The sequence below is a fragment of the Myotis lucifugus genome, unplaced genomic scaffold (assembly GCF_000147115.1).
Source record: "Myotis lucifugus unplaced genomic scaffold, Myoluc2.0 scaffold_43, whole genome shotgun sequence".
Lineage (NCBI taxonomy): Eukaryota > Metazoa > Chordata > Mammalia > Chiroptera > Vespertilionidae > Myotis > Myotis lucifugus.
The window spans coordinates 4,254,939-4,277,394 of record NW_005871091.1 but is presented as its reverse complement, the minus strand read 5'-3'; the positions used below and the strand labels follow the sequence as shown (position 1 = coordinate 4,277,394).

Sequence of the window (22,456 nt, the reverse complement as noted above, 5' to 3'; positions counted from 1 at the left end):
GTGTGGGGTGGGGGGCTGGAGAGGCAACAAAATTGCCACTGGTTGGGATGACTGCTCAATGATAACATAAGGTTAGTAGAAGAATTTAACTCATTATAAATCTTTTTATGTTCTATTGGACTCCTATAATTCAGAAGCTTTGATTGACTGATTCATTCATTCATTCAACATATTTGCTGAGTACCCATTGGTGTGAAGTGTCCCCAGTGCTAAAGATACCAATGTACATAGACAGGCATGGACCGGCTCTCAGAGTGCTGATGTTCTAGGGGAGGAGACAAAACAAATAGGTATCATGTCAACCGTGAAGAAAGTAAAACAGCATAAGGTGATAGAAAGTGAGTGCAGTCAGGGTTGTGGACAGGGGACTGGATTCCATGGGGGGGGGGTGGTCTAATGTTAGATGGAGTTGTCAGGAAAAACCCCTTGGATAAAACCTTTCAGCCCAAACCAGAACGATGAGGAGTCAGCCATGTAAAACTGGGCATTTGTCTCTGAATAATCATAATAAGGGAATGAATTAGGAGCGGGGCGGGGGGGCGGGGGGATCTTTCGAAAATCTGAGAAGGAAATCTTCTAAAACACACCCTTTGTACCAAAAGGTGGAACATCATAATCTGATCTCTTCATTTAACAAAATGATCCAAGGAAAGGCTCCACGAGACTTGGCTGCAGGTGAAGATGGCAGGCAGCGTCATCACGCCTGCTGGGAACAAATTCTTTTACTTGCTAGGTAGGCATTGCTGTAGCCTTGTCACTTATTTTTAGAACAGGCCGATAGTGAATAAGCTGAAAAACCTAAGTTTGTGGGGCAAAGGTGATATTTATCAAGGATTCATGGAATGTGGGCTTGAACTCACGGAAAAAGTAGAATGGGAATTGTGAAGGGGGAGAAATTTCTTAGCTACCTTAAAAAAAAAATCCAAATTCTTGGGTATGTGCTGGTCCTATCCATAAACACATGATGTGTTTGTTTGCTTGTCTGTTTATATTGTAAAATTTTATTAGTGGACCTGAAAGGGCCCAGTGGTTAGTTTAATTAGGAGGGAGGATAGCCTAATGGCTTCTGTTAAAGGTGGAGGCCAAGAGGAGGGGGGAAGAAAATGACTGTCTTTTTGGGGAGGAAGAATTATGAATGTGGTCATGACCTACACCATCCCAGCCATCCCCGTCTGCTTAGGGCTTTATCAGATCAGGAGCCATGGTTTGGAGAGGGACAGACAGACCCAGGTGCCAGGCTCGTGTACTCAGTTTTATCAGATATAAAAATTTAGATCGGAAAGGTCATTGCCTTGCTTGGATCAGGGCCTTGTGTGCCACTGATAATAGGCAGAAGTGGGAGGGACAGTTCTCATCTAAAGGAAGTGACTTGTCTGAATTTTCTGAGCAAACCAAGAGCCTAGAAGGTGGTGAGCAAGTCTCAGAGGAATGAGATTGGGACAGCTGTGGGCTTTTCCCCAAATAAAAGAAGTTGTAACAAAACTTCCTTATACTGTCCACATGCCAACCATACATCATTTGGGGGTCTTTTTCCCTCCCTCTGAATGCTAATTGAGATAAGGTATATTGTTAAAATGGTTTCTGGATTCATTCACTGAAAACGTAGAATTTCAACCTTTTGTGCCAGAAACGGCTATGGCCAAGGCTTGAGGTCAGTCAAGCGTTCAAACCCACGGAAGAGGGACCCCGGGCACCGCTTGGTCTTTCATGGTGTGGAAAATGCCTTGTCCCGCAGCTTCTGCTTAGTCTGCGTCTTAATCAGTTCTGTAATGAAGACCCAGCAGCATATCTGCAACTTCCCTTTAATTTTACAATTTTTATAATGAGAGTTCTTGTAGTGTGAAAAGTGTCTGTAGAAACCCAGCCAGCGTTCGGAAGAGTCTATGAAGGAACACCGTGATTTTCTGTCTCTGCCGTTTGGGTGAGGGTTGGCTCAGGAGGAGAGAAATCGGTGTTCTCTGGCTCTAAATGCTAGGGCAAGAATGGGCTCACCGTTTCCAGGGAACTTCCTGATGGGACCAGGCCGTTTCAGAGAATTCAGTCAACACCAAGAATGGTTTTCCGTCATTTGAAAGAATGAGATGAGCTGGGATCTCTTTCGTCATGGTTGTCTTTTGAGAATTTTAGTGTAAGGATTCGTTTTGTTTCTCGAGGAGAATATTGTCAGGACACGTCTCAGAATTAAGAGTTATCTAGTGCACTGAAGGTCCCCCTTTACAGACGATGAAGTCTGAAGCTACTGAGATACCACCCTGCTTCCTCCCTTTCTTTTCCAGTCCCTTCTCTCCTCTTTTATCTCCTCGTTCAAATCACACGCTTCCTTTTCTAAGGACAGGGGAACTGGCAGGCTGCCTATTGGCTTGTTGGCCTCCATTAGCCTTATATCATTGCAAAGGAATGCATGAATTCTCCAGAAGGTATGTACTATCTCTTTCTGTATTAGACACTCACTTTCATAACAGGTCACTCAGCCCGAATCACTGCTTATTTACATACCTGGCATTTTTGTAGTCACTTGGATTACATCCCTAGGTGCTCATCTCATTTCAATGATGATCTCAAAGGTATCTGTTAGGAAATATTACCCCAGCATGCTCTGTAATACTTGAAAACTGTATGCAGGAGAACAAAGCTAAAATAGAGAACCTGAAGACTAGCTTTCTTGGCCAGAAGGTGACTGGGTTATTAATCCACAGATTGCCTGCTTCAGACTTTGCATTTAATGTACAAGGTTCCACAGATGGACCAGGCCGACCACGCAGCACAGAGGCCACACGCATTGGCAGGATTCAAGGTCTCATGGTATTTCTCTGCTACTGTGTAAATTCAGTCTCATATTGGGGGTTACATATGTGGCTGCAAATTAATTCTTTCTCTTCTGAAAATTTGGTTTTGAAGAACAGCTGTGTCTCCCTTCTGAATTCCTTAATTATTTATCCTCCCTGATATGTTAAACCTTTCATTAGTGTGGTGATTGCCAAGAGTACACAGAACTGCTTAGATCATGTAGCAAACAGTATAAACATTTGATAGGACATTTGAAGACACCACATGGTGAGCTAGGATCTATAGTCGTACCAAATGCTGTGAGATCAATGGAGGTAGCTTGTTTTGGATGTTCTTTGTTGGTTTATTTTGCCAACAGATCTCCTATCAATTTGGAGGGCACATGCTCATATCTGAGTTCAAATTAAATTTTAAAAATTACATATATATGTTTTATATGAAAGAGAGAGAGAGACATACTATATTTGCATTTTAAAATATTAGGACTTCCACTTTGACCATGATGATAAGTGATACAGAACAGCAGTCGCCAACCTTTCGGACCTTATGGGCCACCAAGTGGTCCGAGGACCACCGGTTGGTGACCACTGATATAGAACACCCCTTGTTGCTAAGAGTAGCAACCCAACATTCACAAGTGGATTAATTAGTGATTCACCCCTCCCCCATTTTTCACCCTAAGCATGAAAATTCCTCCCAAACCATGGTCCTGGGGCTTGCAAATAGAAACATTAACCTCCCCACACAACCCACAGCTCTTTGACCTCCTCGTTTCAACAGTTTCTGATCTGCAAAAACATTTGTAGAAAGATCTTTAAGCTCCTGATTTTTGTTTTTCTAGCTGAGCTACTCCAAAATGTATGTATTCTACTACCTGTCCTTGGGTAATTGTGTTTTCTACTGGTAGGACAGGAAAGTAAGAAAGGCACAAGCAACAGGTGCTAAAACTAAAGCCTTTGATTAGAATTGTGATTCAGGAGAACTGGGGAGCTCGCTGTCTTAAGTGAAACTAGGTTTCTGGAGTGGACAAAGGAAAAGCACCTGATGGTGTTTCTGGTTCTGTTTTTCAAAGGCTCTGAAGGTTATAATTAGTTGCTGCTGAGTCCCTGTGGCGGGGGTGCTTTGCAGCTTTATTTCTGGTCTGCAGTCCTACAGTCAGAGGACTGGTCAGATCCAGGCAAGGCCTGCGTGTTTAATCTGGGCCCCTCCTGGAGACAGTTGGGATTTTGACTTGAAGACCAGGTTTCTGCTCCTGGGCCATGCAGACTTAAAGAGCAGTGCCCAACCTGGGCAAGCGTGGATGGCGAGAACTCTGTGAACCGTCAAGGCACCTCCCCCATCTCCAGTTACTCCTGTGCAGTGAGTTGGAAGGACTCCCCATGGAGCTGTGGATTGTCTCCTTTCACCTTCACAGGAAGACAACGGAGGCCTGATGGATCCCAGGAGTTCTGAGCACAGATAGTGTGTGAGCAGACGGTACATATTCACATTGGTGTTCTTAAGGTGGAGAAAGAGTGGCCTGTTCCCATAACTTCCCTTTCCCCATTCTCATGCGTGTATTCCAAACCTTTAACAAAACCTTTGGGTTTGCTTTAAATGTGACTTTAAGAGTTTTTCAAATATGGAACATTGGATTTGGGGTTTCCCATCAAAACCCCACATTTTGAATTCGCGAAACTATCAATGTAAATTGTGAACGAATCAACAGCTGATAGATAATAAGAACTGGAGAGTAATGAGTAATCCATGGTTGGCAAACTGCGGCTCGGGAGCCACATGCGGCTCTTTGGCCCCTTGAGTGTGGCTCTTCCTAAGCCTTAGGAGTACCCTAATTAAGTTAATAACAATGTACCTACCTATATAGTTTAAGTTTAAAAAATTTGGCTCTCAAAAGAAATTTCAATCGTTGTACTGTTGATATTTGGCTCTGTTGACTGATGAGTTTGCTGACCACTGGTCTAGGGCAGCGGTTCTCAACCTGTGGGTCGCGACCCTTTTGGCGGTCGAACGACCCTTTCACAGGGGTTGCCTAAGACCAGCCTGCATATCAGATATTTACATTACGATTCATAACAGTAGCAACATTACAATTATGAAGTAGCAACCAAAATAATTTTATGGTTGGGTCACAATATGAGGAACTGTATTTAAAGGCCAGAAGATTGAAAACCACTGGTCTAGGGCTTCCATGTTAGGGGGACCTAGCACATGAGTGTGAGGTTATTGGAGAATGAATCCATAGTCATCTAGCCAGTGTCATCATGGGTGGTGTTCAGAGTCTAGTCACCCGATAGAACTACTGTATGGGGAATAGGAGACAGAGAGTGGGAAGGGTGCTTGTTTGATTTGTAGATTCATCTCATGATCTTTTGAAATAACATTTTTTTTAGTTAATTTAGAAGCTTCTTCTGCCTTTGATTTTGCTGATTTGGTCAGTGAGGGGGGAAAAACCATTGCTAATCTCATTATGACAGTATTTTTAAATGAAGTAAGTAGATGTGAGATCAAGGCTTTTGATTTTAAACCCCAATTTTGTAGCAGATCAGTCTAGTTTAGCCTTTTAGGGTTGCTGGAGCAGTCAATTTCATAAAACTTATTTCTCATCTTTTTCCTCCTTGTTGTTGGTTTCTCAGAGGATTACCATCTGCTGCAAAAACATCCTCTGGTTGATGGATGGGTCGTCCTTGGGTCCAGTTTTCATTGTCTCTCCCTTCCCCTCATCCCTTTTCCTCCTCCTCTGCCTTCTTGCACATGGGTACCTCCTCAGTCTCACAACCACATCAAGTTTCTGTTTTCTTTGATTGTTTGGGCCATGCTGGCAATTTCTGTTTTCTTCTGTCGGCGTCTTCAGGAGAAATGTGTACACAAAGACAAAATGGCTTTCAAAGGAGGCGACATCCTCATTTCTGTACTTGGTGCAGACGTCAAATTGAAGGCCACTCAGCTGTACCCGACGCTGGTTCTCTCGGCAGCCTGGAGATTAACCTCTTCCAAGGCTCTGAGCTATTTTTGAGGTAGAGGCTGCAACAACATTAAAGCTAGAACCCATTAGGAAATCACTTTCATCATCTCTTCTTTTTTCCAAATCAGTGGCTTTTTTTTTTTTCTGATCTCATAACCCTTTAATCTCCTTTGTAGCTGAACAAGGAGACTGTTGGTTTGCGTTTGCATCCGGTGAAGTTAGAATCCTTAGCAGCTTCGGAAGAGCCCGAGGTGTTTGTGGACGGCACAGAGAGAGGAATTTCATCTCTGGGTGGACGACTGAACGCCGAAGGTGCCCTGCTTTCCTTGTGCAGAACCATCATTTGTGTTGATGTTGCGCAAACCGGGCTCCCAACTTTCCCAAAAGACACACAGCAGAAAGGCTTTTGTTGCATTATTTCTAAAGGCTTGAAGTTTCGAAGGGAAGAGATTTTGTTTTCCTCCCGGCTACACAATGGAGCTTTCAGAGAACCTCTTTTAAAAGGAATAGCTACAGCCTTTGTGTGGAAGGGTGTGTCTGTTGGCAGGGTCTGCTGATGCAGACAGACTGGCTGGTGATTAACAAAGGTCATTAGACTTTGGAATCTGGCAAGCAGCGTCGGATGGTATGTCTTCTGCGTGTGTGGAGGGACGACTCCCAAGAAGCCAAGGCATTCTGGAGGTTCCCCCACCCCGCCCCCCAATCCTGCTGGAGCGTAGGGTCTGGTCCAGGGTCGTCCTGTGGTAGCCAGTGCTCTGCTGGGACCAAGGGACCAGCCTATCAATCATGGGATAATGGAACCTTCGGAAATCTTGGTGCATGACATGTGAGGAGGAGAGAGGTGCAGCTTTTTTGGGAAAGGAATGAAAACAGTTCGTTCTTTGTTGGGAGGAGAAGAGCCTAGGAGGAGCCCAGGCTGCTCTTGGAGGCTCATTGCCGAGTGTCAGCCCAGCCGAATCCCAGAGAATCCATGTTGTGCCCGGAGCTAAAATGGCTGCGCTGAAGCTCAGGACGAGGGCAGCTCAGCCAGTCTTAGGGCTCCAGTGACGCAGGGCTCCTATCTCTTGAAAGTGTGATAAACACATTCGGCAGAGCTGTGGCTTGTTTGGCTGAGATGAAAGGACTAAGCTTGGGGGATGGGGAGTGCACACTGGATGATCTGCTTTCTTTTTTTTTTCTTTCTTCCCTATGAAGTGTTCTAAATGCAGGAGTCGTCTGCACCATGGAAAAATTTGTTTTCAGGTCTAATGGACTGTGCGAGAGAAGTGGGGTGGGGCCTGGGTGGCTGCTGTAATTCGATCCAGAGCTGATAGCAACCCTCTTCCACACAATTTGGGTTGGTGCTTAGACCTAAAAGCTTGTGTATCTGGAATATTGAGACTTAGTTAGCTGAAGAGACTCTGGCTCGATGTTTATTGAAAAAGGATAGATTGCCCGGGGAGAGAAGAGGAGGTGCGTATCTGCACCTCACTCTGCAAGCCCCTGTCTGCCCAGAGCTGGACTTGCCAGAAGTTATTTTAGTAGGCTCTCAGCAGGAGCATGCCTTCATGGAAAATCCTCCCGCATCGGCTGCTTCTACTACATAGACATACTCCTAGACTTTGTTCTCCCGCAGGCATAAGGTATCTTCTCCAATGAAAGTAGAGAAAGTTGCTGCACAATAAAAGTGTGGAGAGATTTGTTTGTTCTCGGACATCTGGTTCTAGATCGCAGTGACTCAGTAGAGTTTGCGGCGGGTGAGCTCCATGAACTCACTCGCTCATTAAGATAACAGTTGGTTGTCTCCACTCCGAATATATGTTATGATAGGAAGGCCTGTGCCTTCTACATTTTTAACTTCTTAATGATGGGACTCTCCATTGAGTTAGTGGGAAGCTGTCTATATATTTCTATCCCATTTTAAATAGCAGAATGAAGGTAGCTGGGCAAGTTTTTAAAATTATTCTACATCAGGTTCACAGCCTGTGTGTGTGTGTGTGTGTGTGTGTGTGTGTGTGTGTGTGTGTGTGTGTGTGTGAAGGATACACTTCACATTTGTAAAGGAGAGAAATAGGAAAAGATTTTAAAAAGTCGTGACTCGGAAGCCCCTCTTCAAGACTGCGAATTTCTGTCTGTTGCCTTCATGGAAATTGAGGTACCAAGGTGCAAACTTTAAACAAGAAACTGGATTGTCATCTTAAAGTTGGTTGTTTGAGAACCTCATGAGAAATATTTTATGACCTAATTAGATTGGAGAAGCTGTTAAGTTATAATTGGTGGGTAGTAAAAAGCAAATAACCATTTAGCTCATTAAAAAAAAAGCCAACTAAAGTGTTAGGGGAAGGGAGGAAAGAGGTGTATCCCAATATTAGTTAAGATGTTAAATTAAAATAATAAAATTATTTTTTAAATTTTTATTTCTTAAAATTATTAAGATTAAAATAATAAAAGGTCCAATAAAAGCTCTCTTTACCACCACTCTGAGATGCCATACTGTTTCACAATGTAGTGGTAAAACATCAGTGTTATGATACTAAAACGGCAAATGGAGATTGAAGTTTTTTCTTTTCCTCTGTATGGACAGCCTCTATTTCACAAAAGAAAATGGGCCCAAGCCAGAACCACAATCAGAATTAACTTACCAAGAAATTTGAATTTGGTCAAGAAATTCAGAAAGTACTAGAACTCTGGACGTTTGCTTGACAAATGGCATTTGAAGATCTATCAAGCCAATAAAAGTTTATCTGGGTGGTGTTGTTTTTTTTCTTTCCTTCTTTGAAGTTATGAAGTCAAGGACATCATCCCCGTTATGTCTGATGGCCTTCCTCTGGCCAGTGTTCCAACTGGTAGAGCTTAGTAAGCGAAATCTGCCGATACTAGAATTTTCTCCAGTAATGACTTCAGCCCCATCGACTTGGGCTGTGCATTCCCTGCCTTGCTTGAGACGTTTCGTTGTGCCTTCTGCCACAGGTCCCTGATGTGAGAGGGTAGACCCCCGTCATGGAGGTGCTTCAGTGTGATGGCTGTGACTTCAGAGCCCCATCCTATGAGGATCTCAAGGCGCACATTCAGGATGTCCACACGGCGTTTCTGCAGCCCACTGATGTTGCCGAAGACAACGCGCATGAGCCACGATCCGGGTCCATGAATGCCAGCAATCAGACCGAGGTGGAGTTTTCGTCTATAAAGGATGAATTTGGGATCGCAGAGGATTTATCAGGTAAATCTAGACTGACCTCGGCCTGTCTGATATAGTTCAGTGCTCTCACGTATTTTGAGCCAGTGGCCTTGGTTCTTGATACACGGGCTTCTGCTCTGCAGAGTTTCTCGCTCTTTTGAGCCCTTTTTGTGGTTTGGGCATCATGTTTCGGTTCTTGAGTTCCTAGGTTATTGTCCTCTCAGCTTCCTTCTGACTCTTAGTTTCCTTTCCATTTGGAAAACAAGGTGTCGTCTCTCTGAAAGTTCTCGAATGGAGACTGCAGTTGGTGAAACTCGTGCTTTCGTGGCTATGAAGAATAATTGAAAAGAAAAGTGGACTTGCATGGTTGAATTTCTTAATTCTCTCTTGTTTTGCTTTTCTTGTCCCACTTACCCTGTGTTTTCTCTTTAGGTCAAAATGCAACTGCATTGGGGACCGGAGGTTACTATGGCCACAGTCCAGGATATCACGGTCAGCATATTGCCCCTAATCCCAAACCAACAAGCAAGTTTTTTCAATGCAAGTTCTGCGTACGCTACTTCAGGTCAAAAAACCTCCTCATTGAACACACTAGGAAGGTCCACGGGGCTCAAGCTGAAGGGAGTTCGGCGGGACCCCCCGTTCCAGGATCCTTAAATTATAATATCATGATGCACGAGGGGTTTGGAAAGGTCTTCTCTTGCCAGTTTTGCACATACAAGTCACCAAGGAGGGCGAGAATAATGAAGCACCAGAAAATGTATCACAAAAACAGTTTGAAGGAGATCGCCGCGCTCCCTCCTGCCCCTGTCCCCATGCCAGAACCCGTGATCCCGCCTGTGTCCTTGCAGGACCCCTGCAAGGAGCTGCCTGCAGAGGTCGTGGAGCGCAGCATCTTGGAATCCATGGTCAAGCCTTTGACCAAGTCTCGAGGGAACTTTTGCTGTGAGTGGTGCAGCTACCAGACCCCGCGCCGAGAACGGTGGTGTGACCACATGATGAAGAAACACCGCAGCATGGTCAAGGTCCTCTCCAACCTCAGACAGCAGGAAGGGACGAGTCTCCCCGACCTGCCGAAGAACGACCCCAGCCCCACTTCCAACTCCACCTACCTGTCCATGAATGCTGCCAGCCGGGAGATGCCCAACACCAACGTCTCCAACTACAGGGGCTCCATCAGCAACTCCATCATGAGACCCAATTCTTCTTCAGCTTCCAAGTTTTCGCCCCTGTCCTACCCTCCGATGAAGCCGAAGTCACCTCACAATTCTGGCCTTGTTAACCTGGCAGAGAGATCCCGTTACGGAATGGCTGACATGACAAATTCTCCTGCCGACCTGGAAACGAACAGCATGCTGAATGACTCTAGCTCCGAGGAAGAGCTCAATGAGATAGACAGTGAGAACGGCCTAAACACTATGGATCACCAGACAGCAGGCATGTCTGCAGAGCAGCTGATGGGCTCCGACGGCCACAAATTATTTGGAAACCAAGGGCATTCCCTTCAGGAGATTTATGAACAGGGTTCCAGTGCCCCTTTTGTCCTTTCCCTCACCATGCATCGACGGAGCATCTCCCGACACATAGAGAACATTTCACTTATCCCGGAAAGACAGGCTGTGTACAAATGTGACGAATGGCCGTTTACTTTGCAAGAGCTCGTTTAAAACTGGGGGGGCTCACAAAACAGGGCACACGGGTACCAACGTCAGATTGGGATGCTGTGAATTCCCCAGGAGCGAAAGGATTCCGTTCCTCAGTGAATGAAGGGGTCGTGTCTTACGAGAGCCCAAGCATCAATGGCAGGAAGTCAGGAGTCATGTTGGATTCCTTGCAGCAACAGCCGCCACCGCCGCCGCCACTGCCACCGCCACCACCTCCGTCACAGCCTCAGCCACCACAGCTGCCGCCGCCACATCAGCTGCCACCCCAGCCCCAGCCCCCGCCGACGCAGCCGCCACAGCCCCCCGTGCAAGCCCCACCCCTGCACCCTTACAAATGCACCATGTGTAATTACTCCACCACGACTCTGAAAGGGCTAAGAGTCCATCAGCAGCACAAACACTCGTTCTGCGACAACTTGCCAAAATTCGAGGGGCCGCCCTCCAGCCTCCCATTGGAAAGTGAGACAGACAGCCACCCCTCTTCCAGCAACACTGTGAAGAAAAGCCAGACCTCAATTCTTGGGTTGTCCTCCAAGAACAATTTTGTAGCTAAGGCCTCTCGGAAGCTCGCTAGTGACTTTCCTCTCGACTTATCGCCCGTGAAGAAGAGGACGAGGATCGACGAGATCGCGAGCAACCTGCAGAGCAAAATCAACCAGAGCAAACAGCAGGAGGATGCCGTGATCAACGTCGAGGATGATGAGGAGGAAGAGGAAGACAATGAAGTGGAGATCGAGGTGGAGTTGGACCGGGAAGAAGAGCCAACGGAGCCAGTCCTGGAGGTGCCCCCTCCCTTTGCAACGCAGCAGCTGTGGGTGCCAGATGCCAGCGTGCCCCAGAAGGAGCCCAACTTCAGAAACATCAGCCACGATTACAATGCCACCAACGGGGCGGAGATCGAGCTCACGCTTTCGGAAGACGAAGAGGATTATTACGGCTCCTCGACAAACTTAAAAGATCACCAAATCTCCGGTACCGCTCTGCTGAACGCCCAGGTTCCCCTGTATGGGACCGAGCACAATAACGAAAGTACAGACTTTAGTGACTCTGGGAGGCTTTACTATTGCAAACACTGTGACTTTAACAACAAATCTGCCCGGAGTGTCAGCACCCACTATCAGCGGATGCACCCGTACATTAAATTCAGCTTCAGGTACATCTTGGACCCCAACGACCACAGCGCGGTGTACAGGTGCCTGGAGTGCTACATCGATTACACCAACTTCGAAGATCTCCAGCAGCACTACGGTGAGCACCACCCCGAAGCCATGAATGTCCTCAACTTTGACCATTCGGACCTGATCTACCGGTGTCGGTTCTGTTCCTACACGAGCCCCAATGTGAGGAGCCTGATGCCGCACTACCAAAGAATGCACCCCACGGTGAAGATCAACAACGCCATGATCTTTTCCAGCTATGTCGTGGAGCAGCAGGAGGGGCTGAGCACCGAGTCCCAGACGCTGCGGGAGATCCTGAATTCGGCGCCCAAGAACCTGGCGACATCCACGCCCGTGGCTCGCGGTGGCGGCATGGCGTTCAATAAAAGCACCCCTCCCAAGACCTTTCCTCCAGAATGTGAAAACCAGAAGGACCCCTCCGTGAACACCGTGGTCGTGTACGACTGTGACGTTTGCTCGTTCGCAAGCCCCAACATGCACTCTGTCTTGGTTCATTATCAGAAGAAACACCCCGAAGAAAAGGCTTCCTACTTTAGGATCCAGAAAACCATGCGAATGGTGTCTGTGGACAGGGGCGCGGCCCTTTCTCAGTTATCATTTGAGGTGGGTGCTCCCATGTCTCCCAAAATGTCCACCATGGGTTCCCCACCCCCCCCACAACCCCCGCCACCAGACCTCAGTACTGAGCTTTACTACTGCAAACACTGCTCCTACAGCAATCGGTCAGTTGTGGGAGTGCTTGTCCACTACCAGAAAAGACACCCAGAGATAAAGGTCACTGCCAAATATATCAGACAGGCTCCTCCCACAGCGGCCATGATGAGAGGGGCCGAGGGGCCCCAAGGCTCCCCCCGGCCGCCCGCCCCCATGCAGCCGCTGAGCCGGAGCAGCTCCGAGAGAGATGGCCCCCCTGTGGAGAACGAGATGTTTTTTTGCCAGCACTGTGATTACGGGAACCGGACGGTCAAAGGGGTACTCATTCATTACCAGAAGAAGCACCGAGACTTCAAGGCCAACGCAGACGTGATCCGGCAGCACACGGCCACCATCCGAAGCCTCTGTGACCGGAACCAGAGGAAGTCCGCCAGTTGCATGCTGGTTGCCCCCTCCGGCGTGGAGCGGGACAAAACGAAACTGCGAGCCCTCAAGTGTAGGCAGTGCTCGTACACCTCGCCCTACTTCTATGCACTGAGGAAGCATACCAAGAAAGACCACCCCGCCCTGAAGGCCACGGTCACGTCCATCATGCGCTGGGCGTTCCTCGATGGCTCCATAGAAGCTGGCTACCACTGCGAGTGGTGCATCTATTCCCACACGGAGCCCAACGGCCTGCTCCTGCATTACCAAAGGAGGCACCCCGAGCATTACGTGGACTACACCTACATGGCGACCAAACTCTGGGCCGGGCCAGACCCATCCCCTCCCTCCCTCATGATGCCAGCCGAAGCCAAAACCTACCGATGCCGCGACTGTGTCTTCGAAGCCATCTCCATCTGGGACATCACCAATCACTACCAAGCGTTCCACCCCTGGGCCATGAATGGTGACGAGTCGGTGCTGCTGGACATCATCAAGGAGAAAGATGCCGTGGAGAACCCCATCCCTTCGTCCGAAGAGTTAGTGGGCCCCGTGAATTGTGAAAGCGGTCTGCCCGCTCCCCTCCCCGAGCAGGACGTGGAATGCCCCGAGGATGCCCGGCTTTCCCCGGAGAAGAGCCTCCAGCTCTCCTCGGCCAACCCCGCCATCAACTCCACCCCGTACCAGTGCACCGTGTGCCAGTCCGAGTATAACAACCTGCACGGCCTCCTGACCCATTACGGGAAGAAGCACCCCGGCATGAAGGTGAAGGCCGCCGACTTCGCCCAGGACATCGACATCAACCCAGGCGCCGTCTACAAGTGCCGGCACTGCCCCTACATCAACACCCGCATCCACGGCGTCCTGACCCACTACCAGAAGCGACACCCGGCCATCAAGGTGACCGCCGAGGACTTTGTGCACGACGTGGAGCAGTCCGCCGACATCGCCCAGAACGACGTGGAGGAGACGAGCCGGATCTTCAAGCAAGGGTTCGGCGCCTACCGCTGCAAACTCTGCCCCTACACGCATGGCACTCTGGAGAAGCTCAAGATCCACTACGAGAAGTACCACAACCAGCCTGAATTCGATGTCTTCTCCCCGTCGCCCCCGAAGCTGCCGGTGTCCCTCGAGCCCGAGATAACCACTGAAGTGAGCCCCTCCCAAGTCTCCATCACCGAGGAGGAGGTGGGGGAGGAGCCCGTGCCCGCTGCTCACTTCTCTACCTCGCACCTGGCCTCGCACACGGTGTTCCGGTGCCAGCTCTGCAAGTACTTCTGCTCCACGAGGAAGGGCATCGCCAGGCACTACCGCATCAAGCACAACAACGTCCGCGCCCAGCCCGAGGGCAAGAACAACCTCTTCAAGTGCGCCCTGTGCTCCTACACCAACCCCATCCGCAAAGGGCTGGCGGCCCACTACCAGAAGCGCCACGACATCGATGCCTATTACACCCACTGCCTGGCAGCCTCCAGGACCATCAGCGACAAGCCCAACAAGGTCATCATCCCGTCCCCGCCCAAGGACGACTCGCCGCAGCTCAGCGAGGAGCTGCGGCGGGCGGTGGAGAAGAAGAAGTGCTCCCTGTGCTCCTTCCAGTCCTTCAGCAAGAAGGGCATCGTGTCCCACTACATGAAGCGCCACCCGGGGGTGTTCCCCAAGAAGCAGCACGCCAGCAAGCTGGGGGGCTACTTCACGGCCGTCTACGCCGACGAGCCCGAGAAGCCGGTGCTGCTGGAGGAGGAGGAGAGAGGCAGCTTGGAGAAAGCCGAGGTGGAGGGAGGCGAGGCGCAGGAGATGGAGTGGCTCCCGTTCCGCTGCATCAAGTGCTTCAAGCTCTCCTTCAGCACGGCCGAGCTGCTGTGCATGCATTACACCGACCACCACAGCCGGGACCTCAAGAGGGACTTCGTCATCCTGGGCAGCGGCCCCCGCCCGCAGGGCCCCGCCTACCAGTGTAAGCACTGCGATAGCAAACTGCAGAGCACCGCCGAGCTGACCTCACACTTGAACGTTCACAATGAGGAATTCCAGAAGCGTGCCAAACGTCAGGAGAGGAGGAAACAGCTTTTGAGCAAGCAGAAATATGCAGATGGTGCTTTTGCAGATTTCAAACAAGAGAGGGTAAGGATATGTTTTGATTTCCCTTCCCCCAGGAGGCCTCTCAGCACTGGTGCCCACACGCACGTCTTCGTTGCCAGCCAAGCTGCCACGGGCTTCCTAGTGACTTAGCTTGCCAGAGAGCGCAATAAGTCAATTAAACATTTCGAGCTTGATTATCCCCATTCTGTGCTCACTCTTCTCCACGGTCCTGTGCCCCTCCCTCTCACTCCTCCGGAGGCTCCCCAGGGGAGGGTTGGGGTGGTTTCTCTGTGTCTCTCTCTGCCAAGCAGCCTTGTCGGAGGCCTAGGTCCACGGCGACGCTCGCTCCCTTTCCTGAGGCCGCCGTGGGCTGTCTCTTGGTCTCATGAGCGCTTCTCAGCCGTGTCTCGGTCTGCAGTGTGGCTACACGAACCTAACATCTCCCGGAGTAGAATGGTGTGTGTGTGTCAAGAAGCTCACTAACGGCGTAGCTATGCAACGTTCTCACCTGCGTAGTTGACACGGGTTTGCAGACCAGATCCCTTGGTGGCCGTGACGATGAGGCTTCTGCACAGAAATCTTCTCACAAGTCGTAATGCACGCGGGTTCCAGAGACTTTGCATAGTAGGCAGTGTGCCACGACTCTGACGAATTCCTTATGTAAAAAAAAAAAAAAAAATACTCATTCTCTCCCTTGGTTTTTAACCTGCTAATCTGCTTTAAAATAAAACCGGCTAGTAAGCTACAAGAATAAATGCCGGCCGTTGCGGGAGGGGCTCGGAGTACTGACGGCTACCACTGTATTTTACCAGCCTTTTGGTCACTTAGAAGAGGTGCCAAAGATCAAGGAGCGGAAGGTGGTGGGCTACAAGTGTAAATTCTGTGTGGAAGTGCACCCGACGCTCCGAGCCATCTGCAATCACCTGCGGAAGCACGTCCAGTACGGCAGCGTCCCCGCCGTGTCCGCCGTGAAGGTGAGCGCTGGGAAGGCCTGGATGCGCGTTCCTGTGTGTGAGCCGTGCGCGTTACTCATTAACCCCGTTGCTCAAAGCAGCTCCGGAGCGGGCGGCCCGGAGTGTGCGCATTCCTGAGTGTTGCCGGCGTCGGTCTGGCTTGTTTTGATTTCTTTGCAGGTTGGACGGCCCTCCTCTTGCGTGTCTCGACGCGGTCGAGCTCCGATCTGGTTCCCTGCCACGTGGGTAGTTTGGTGGAAACAGAAGATCCGGGCCTCTCGGCGCAGGAGGCTTCGGGTCGCCCTTCTCTTCTGCGTGTAGCAACACTAGGTGTTTGCTCTTCCGAGCTCTTGAGAGGAGTTGAGTGTGTTCTGTCCTGTCCTCTTCGGCTCCTCCCACTGCCTGACTTCTCACTGTCCTTTCTCATCGGGCTGGCAGGCGCAGAGAGCCCGGGAGAGTCCGTCTTTTGCTGCTTATCCTGGGTCCTCGAAGGAGTGGCAGAGACATTTCACCTAAAACTAAAAGCCTTAAGTCACAGTTGACCCTGAGAGCCTGTTGACCTGATTTGTCCTCCCACCCACCCTCCCCCTGTTACTGACACATGCCATCCCGCCCCCAAACCCACCCCCGACCACCTTTCCTAGGCTGCCTGTTGCGAACTTCATAACCAGAATAGCAGCCGCTGTTTGGATAGCCACACCGCCATCCCGGCCTTCCAGGAAGGGCTAGCCTGCTGAGGTAGAGGAGGTGGCTCAGGGCTCTGCGCTTCCTCCCTGGATATGTGACTGTATTTGTCATCAGCCCCGTTTGATCTTGTCCTGTTCTGCCTGTGTGGCGTGGAGGCAAACGTTCTGATTTTCTCCTCTGAAGACTGAAACTGCCTGGCTGTGGGCAGCGCAGGGGCAGTGGTGGCCGGCGTCTTCCCTGCCTCTGCGGGGTGTCCCAGCCTTGGACTCACTCAGGGGAGACAGAGCGGCTCTCCCCGTAATCAGTAATCCAAGGAGCCACCTGGAAACATGAGTGACTTCAAACCAGGCAGCTTCTTAACTTTTTGAATTGATTATTTCATCAACCTTCAGGCAAGGGCTGAAGTCACCGTCTGCGGGGCGGGGTGAGCACGGGGGGCACAGGGCAGGCTCTTTCACTTTCCTTGACTTCCCAAGGATGATGCCCACACTCCTCGGCGTGGTTCCCTTCCTTTCCTGTTGTTTTTTCTCTGAGCCGTAACCCTAACCCTGCCTTATGTCAGTTTAGGTGAGATCACAATTTTAATTTTCTTTTTTTAAGATGGGCGATAAGTGAGCGAACCGTCTTCAGTGTGGGAGATCCCCTGTCTCAACATTTCCCAGGCAGTAGCACCCTGTGCCTGGACACATTGCCCTAAAACCACCACCACTGCATGAGGAATGGCCGGCGGGTTTGCCGTCTCCTCTAGGGGGAGCCGGAGAGGCCGGGAGGAGACTGTCAGGAACCACCTCGGCATGTGGGAGAATGCAGGAGAGGAGGAAGGCTGGGGCGAATGACCATAGATATTTATTTTGTTGGTGGGGTATGTGTGTGTGTGTGGTTCTCTTAGCAGGAGGCTGAGGACCCTTCCCACTTGTTCCTGGATGGACTGGAAGCAGCCAAAGATGCAAGTGGCGCCCTGGTGGACCGGGTGGATGGTGGACACTGCTTGCTTGATGGAATGTTGGAGGATGAGACCCGGCCGGGGGGATACCATTGTAGTCAATGTGACCGAGTCCTGATGTCCATGCAGGGGCTGCGTTCTCATGAGAGGAGCCACCTGGCCCTGGCCATGTTCACCCGCGAGGACAAGTACAGCTGCCAGTATTGCTCCTTTGTTTCCGCTTTCAGGCACAAGTAAGTGCTTAAGGAGTGGCCGGTCGCGTGTACCTGGGAGGAGGTGGCCTATCGGAGGGCAGCTACATGAGGGCGGGAGAAGCTTGGAGGAGTCAGCAGTTGCCCCTCGTGGTTCACACCTGCTGTCCAGTTGGCAGTTACCTTGAACTTTATCTGTCAAATGGGGCTAAGAACACGAGTTTGCTTGGTTGACAGAAGATTTGCAGGCTTTTTTTAAAAAAATGACAGTTTTGTAGGTATGGCTCTGATGTACACAAAGAAAGATCTGAGAGTCGATAAGTTTACTGGTACCTAATCATCATTTGAGAACTAAGTTCCATGGAGTGACTGGGAGGTAAAGTTAGGACTGTTAACCCATGTGACCAAAGGCTCATTGCTTGGTTTTTTTAAAAATATTTTTTTTACTCATTTCAGAGAGGAAGGGAGAGGGAAAGAGAGATAGAAATGTCAATGATGAGAGAGAGTCATTGAAGGGCTGCCTCCTGCATCTCCTCCACTGGGGATGGAGCCTGCAACCCGGGTATGTGCCCTGATCTCCTGGTTCATAAGTCATTGCTCAACCACTGAGCCATGCCGACTGGGCATCATTGCTTGATGTGTTTTTGGGTTTTTTAAAAATATATTTTATTGATTTTTTACAGAGAGGAAGGGAGAAGGATAGAGAGTTAGAAACATCGATGAGAGAGAAACATCGATCAGCTGCCTCTTGCACATCCCCAACTGGGGATGTGCCCGCAACCAAGGTACATGCCCTTGACCGGAATGGAACCTGGGACCCTTGAGTCCGCAGGCTGACGCTCTGTCCACTGAGCCAAACCGGTTAGGGCTGCTTGATGTTTTTTTTAAAAGACCTTGAAAGGTAGATAAGTTGATGGAATCCAGAGAGATGCTTGAAGTTCAGGGTGGTTGAAGAGGGGGAGCTTCCCGTTGCTCATCACGGCTTAGAAATGGTAAATTTGGAGTTTTTATGAAGGCTTTTCTGGGTGATGAGAAGAGGGATGGTTCTGAGACGAAACAACATTTTGTTGCCTTTCTCTGTTGACTGTGCGCCAGAGAGAAATGTTCTGTAATGTGTTCTGCGGTCTTGGATGAAGGTGACTAATTGTAAGACTATGACATGCTGTTTATTTTTATGATAATTGGAAATAACTGATGGGCTGTTTGCTTCTTTAAACAGACAGAGTGCTAGTTAGTGGAGGTGGAAAGGCGGGAGGAGGCAGTGCTTCTGCAGAGTTTGGGATGCTTAAAACTGTTATTTTTTAAAAAATATACTTTATTGATTTTTTTACAGAGAGGAAGGGAGAGGGACAGAGAGTTAGAAACATCGATGAGAGAAACATCGATCAGCTGCCTCCTGCACACCCCCCACTGGGGATGTGCCCGCAACCAAGGTACATGCCCTTGACCGGAATTGAACTTGGGACCCTTCAGTCCGCAGGCTGACGCTCTATCCACTGAGCCAAACCGGTCAGGGCTAAAACTATTATTATTCTATTATTATTATTATTCAAAGTTGAATATCTAATCTTTGCCATCAGATCCAGGCACTGGCATCAAATTTGTGTAGTTCTCATCAATTCCAAAACTATTTTGTTGTTGTTGTTGTTGTTAATCCTCACCCGAGGATATTTTTCCATTGATTTTTTAGGGAGAGTGGAAGGGAGGGGGAGAGACAGAGAGAAACATCGATGTGAGAGAGACATTTATTGGTTGCCTCCTGCACGTGCGCCCTGACCAGGGCTTGGAATTGAACCTGCAACCAAGGTAGGTGCCCTTGACCGAAATCAAACCCGGGACCCTTCAGTCCATGGGCTGACACTCTATCCACTGAGCCGAACCGGCGAGGGTCCAAAGTACTTTATAACAGCACCTATCACATAGCAGAACCTCAGGACATCGCTGTGAATAAGTGGGTATGCCCTTGTGCTTGGCGGTGTCCTGGAGGCTTCTGGGCATGTGAAGATGAATGGGCCATGGTCAGTGTTCTACAGGAGTTTAGGGTCTAGCTGGATAATAAATAAAGCCAGCACACCAGTGACTTGCCATACGAAGGCACACGTCTTTAAAAAATGTGTGTCAATAAAACGCTATGAAGTTTCAAAGAGGGGAGATCTGAACATCGCTCTGGAAGAATCAGGAAGGTTTTATGGAGTCGGGAGCACTTGAAGTAGGAAGATAAGACTTGAGAGGTTTGGAAAGGATGTGTGATGTGGGGTAGTGACACAAATTAGGACTTTTCCCACACCTGGTTTGGTGGATTTATTTTTTTTCTTTAGACTAGTAATTATGTAATACTGGGAATGCCCATAATTAAATGATATCCTTGTAAGTTGCTCTGAAAGATGGATGTATAGCAAACATTGTTGTGTTTATCAGAGGGGTGACCAGCCTCTGAATCACGTGACTTCCCGTAATCACACCTGCCTATTTACAAAGGCTTTGGGAACGAACAGCTCATTGCAAGTAGTTCAACACTTTGAAACCCTTCCCTGCTCAAGTGTTATCTCCTCCTTCTTTGAGCTTCCCTTCCTTTTAGAGTCGGTGCCACTCTTGCCTTTTTTTTTTTCTTCTTTTTTTGTAAGTACCGTCTTTGGAAAGTAGCAAAATGACTTTGAACAGCTTAGAAATGGGATTTCTGGAAGAGGGCAATGAGAAAATGTTACGTGCAGTTTTTAACCCCGTCTTGTTGTTTGTTCGTTTTTCTCCTACATCAAGTTTGGATCGCCATATGCAAACCCACCACGGACACCACAAACCATTCCGATGCAAACTCTGCTCCTTCAAGTCCTCCTACAACAGTCGGCTAAAAACACACCTACTCAAAGCTCATGCTGGTGAGTTGACATGGGTGGTGCCCAAGTCTGCTGAGTTTGCAATCCTGTGGTCTTCACTGAGTAAAACTTTAAAAGTCTCTTGTCCCACACATGAGAATAAGTTATTCTTGAGATGGTTGCACATTTAGTTATTTTTTAGTCGAATAAAAAAAAAATCTAAGGAATCGCCCAAAGCCAAAATAATACCCAGCGGGTGTCACCCATGTCACAGCTGATGCATGCTAACAGCGTTTGTTGGCGAACAGAAAGTTCTAAATTCCCGAGCCTTTCTAATGGAAATGCAAGAATTGTTACATCCCCTAAAGATAGCCCCCAAATAAAGTAATGTAGTCTTGAGGAAGTTCAAAGGAACTTAAGAGAACTCGAGACAAGTAGTGAGATTCTTGGGAGATGCCTTAGATACATTTTCAGATACAAGATAAGAAGTGGCTTAGTATCATGCGTGTCCCGGGGCTACGCGGGTCTCTGTCACTGTATCGGTCCCTCTCACTGTGCTTGCTTCATTGAACACCCTTTACCTACAGGGCTCTTTACTAAACATGTTACATTCATCATCGTTTTTCATCCTCATGGCAGTCCTAAAGGGCAGATTGTCACCCTCAGTTTCGGATGACCTGCTCAAAGCCATGTGGTCCATTCACTGAGAACTTGACTCCAGAACAAGCACATCCCTGTCACTGACGGGATGCTGCCTCTCTCTCTCTCCTGCTCTTCTCTACTTTGCATATGATAGGGGATGCCCACAGGTAGATAATCGGAACTCAGCCCCCAGAGAAAAGAGGCGTGAGGTAGGAAAGGCAGTGGGTGGGTGGGTGGGGGCCTGGGGATGTCTCCATGACCCTCTCAGTCACTCTCAGAACCCCAACGCAGCGGCAGCCTGCGTGTGACCCTCTCAGAGCTTTTGACAACCTCAGAGGAACTCACATCAAACCCAAAGAAAAATTGGGGAAATGAGGCCTCAGGATACCCAGCTACACTATCGGATTCTTTCCGAAGTCCAGTCTCCTCCCTGAGTTTCCTGGGCTGAGGCATTTAGATCCGAGTTTGAAAATTTGCAGACAGCTAGAATTCTTCTCGCTTTTTGGCTCCCCTTGTGTGGTTATAAAACCCACCGAGACCCCGAGTCCTGCCTTCCTTTTGCCATCTCCTCATTGCCTGTGGAAATACATTCTTGTCTCTCTGTTGTCTCCTCCTGAGTGTTGGGTCCCGTTGAACTGGCTCAATGCAGTAAAGCTACTGAAGGCTTCCAGATGCCCTGGGCCCCACGGGAGGCAGAGGGGTGGGGGCGTGGGGGTGGGGCCTGGGACAGGGAGATTCACCAAATGGGCTTGTCTCTATCTGTTAGTATTTTTATATCTCCAGGAAAATTCCACTGAAGTTCATGGAGTGAGAGGCTCTGGGGTTCAAGCCATTCTTTTCTAACTGTACATTGTAAATGATTCAGCTGGGACCCCGTCCTGGTGTGTTTCCCATAGGCCTCCGCCTGGTCAGAAGCACTTTCGCAGTGGGAGTGGGTAAAGGATTCGGCCTGTAGGAAGGGCTTTGAAGGAGTGCCAGAGGCTGCACACTGGCTCCAGGGCACTGAGCGGAAGTATATGTTCTTGGAGCTGGCGAGCAGACTGGCCTTCTGTGCTCACTGGTTGGGGAGAAGGAAGCATCCAGAGGGGGAGAGTGTGGGAGCGGTGTAATTCAGCTCTCTGTGCACCTGGGAGCCCTGGTGTCCACAAATGGCCCTTAGCCACTGACAGTGGCTTAGCTAAGGGAGAGCCAGTATATTTTCCATCTTGTCTGTTGTAGATGGATTATTTTAAAGGATAAAGAGTCGTGTAGATGAACCAAGTAACCTGGATTTGAATTCTCTCTCCAGTTGGACTATTTACAACCACTAAACAAAGTTCA

The 22,456-nt window shown here is 49.1% G+C and overlaps 1 protein-coding gene and 1 long non-coding RNA gene across 2 annotated transcripts in view; one reads left to right on the top strand and one right to left on the bottom strand.

Moving 5' to 3' along the window:
• ZNF462 (zinc finger protein 462) overlaps window positions 1-22,456 on the top strand; it is a 136,831-nt gene that overhangs the window by 45,083 nt on the left and 69,292 nt on the right. Inside the window, 10 exon segments of the mRNA XM_023753305.1 lie at window positions 8,699-8,948; window positions 9,339-10,387; window positions 10,389-10,430; window positions 10,432-10,455; window positions 10,457-10,555; window positions 10,557-10,610; window positions 10,612-14,949; window positions 15,720-15,881; window positions 17,620-17,723; window positions 20,439-20,557. Coding sequence (XP_023609073.1) covers window positions 8,729-8,948; window positions 9,339-10,387; window positions 10,389-10,430; window positions 10,432-10,455; window positions 10,457-10,555; window positions 10,557-10,610; window positions 10,612-14,949; window positions 15,720-15,881; window positions 17,620-17,723; window positions 20,439-20,557 — 6,211 coding nt within the window. The 5' untranslated portion in view covers window positions 8,699-8,728.
• Window positions 8,137-10,117, bottom strand: LOC111825861. The gene is made up of 2 exons (XR_002829066.1): window positions 10,019-10,117; window positions 8,137-9,234 (listed from the first exon to the last, which is right to left on the bottom strand). It is a non-coding gene; the product is annotated as an uncharacterized LOC111825861 (long non-coding RNA).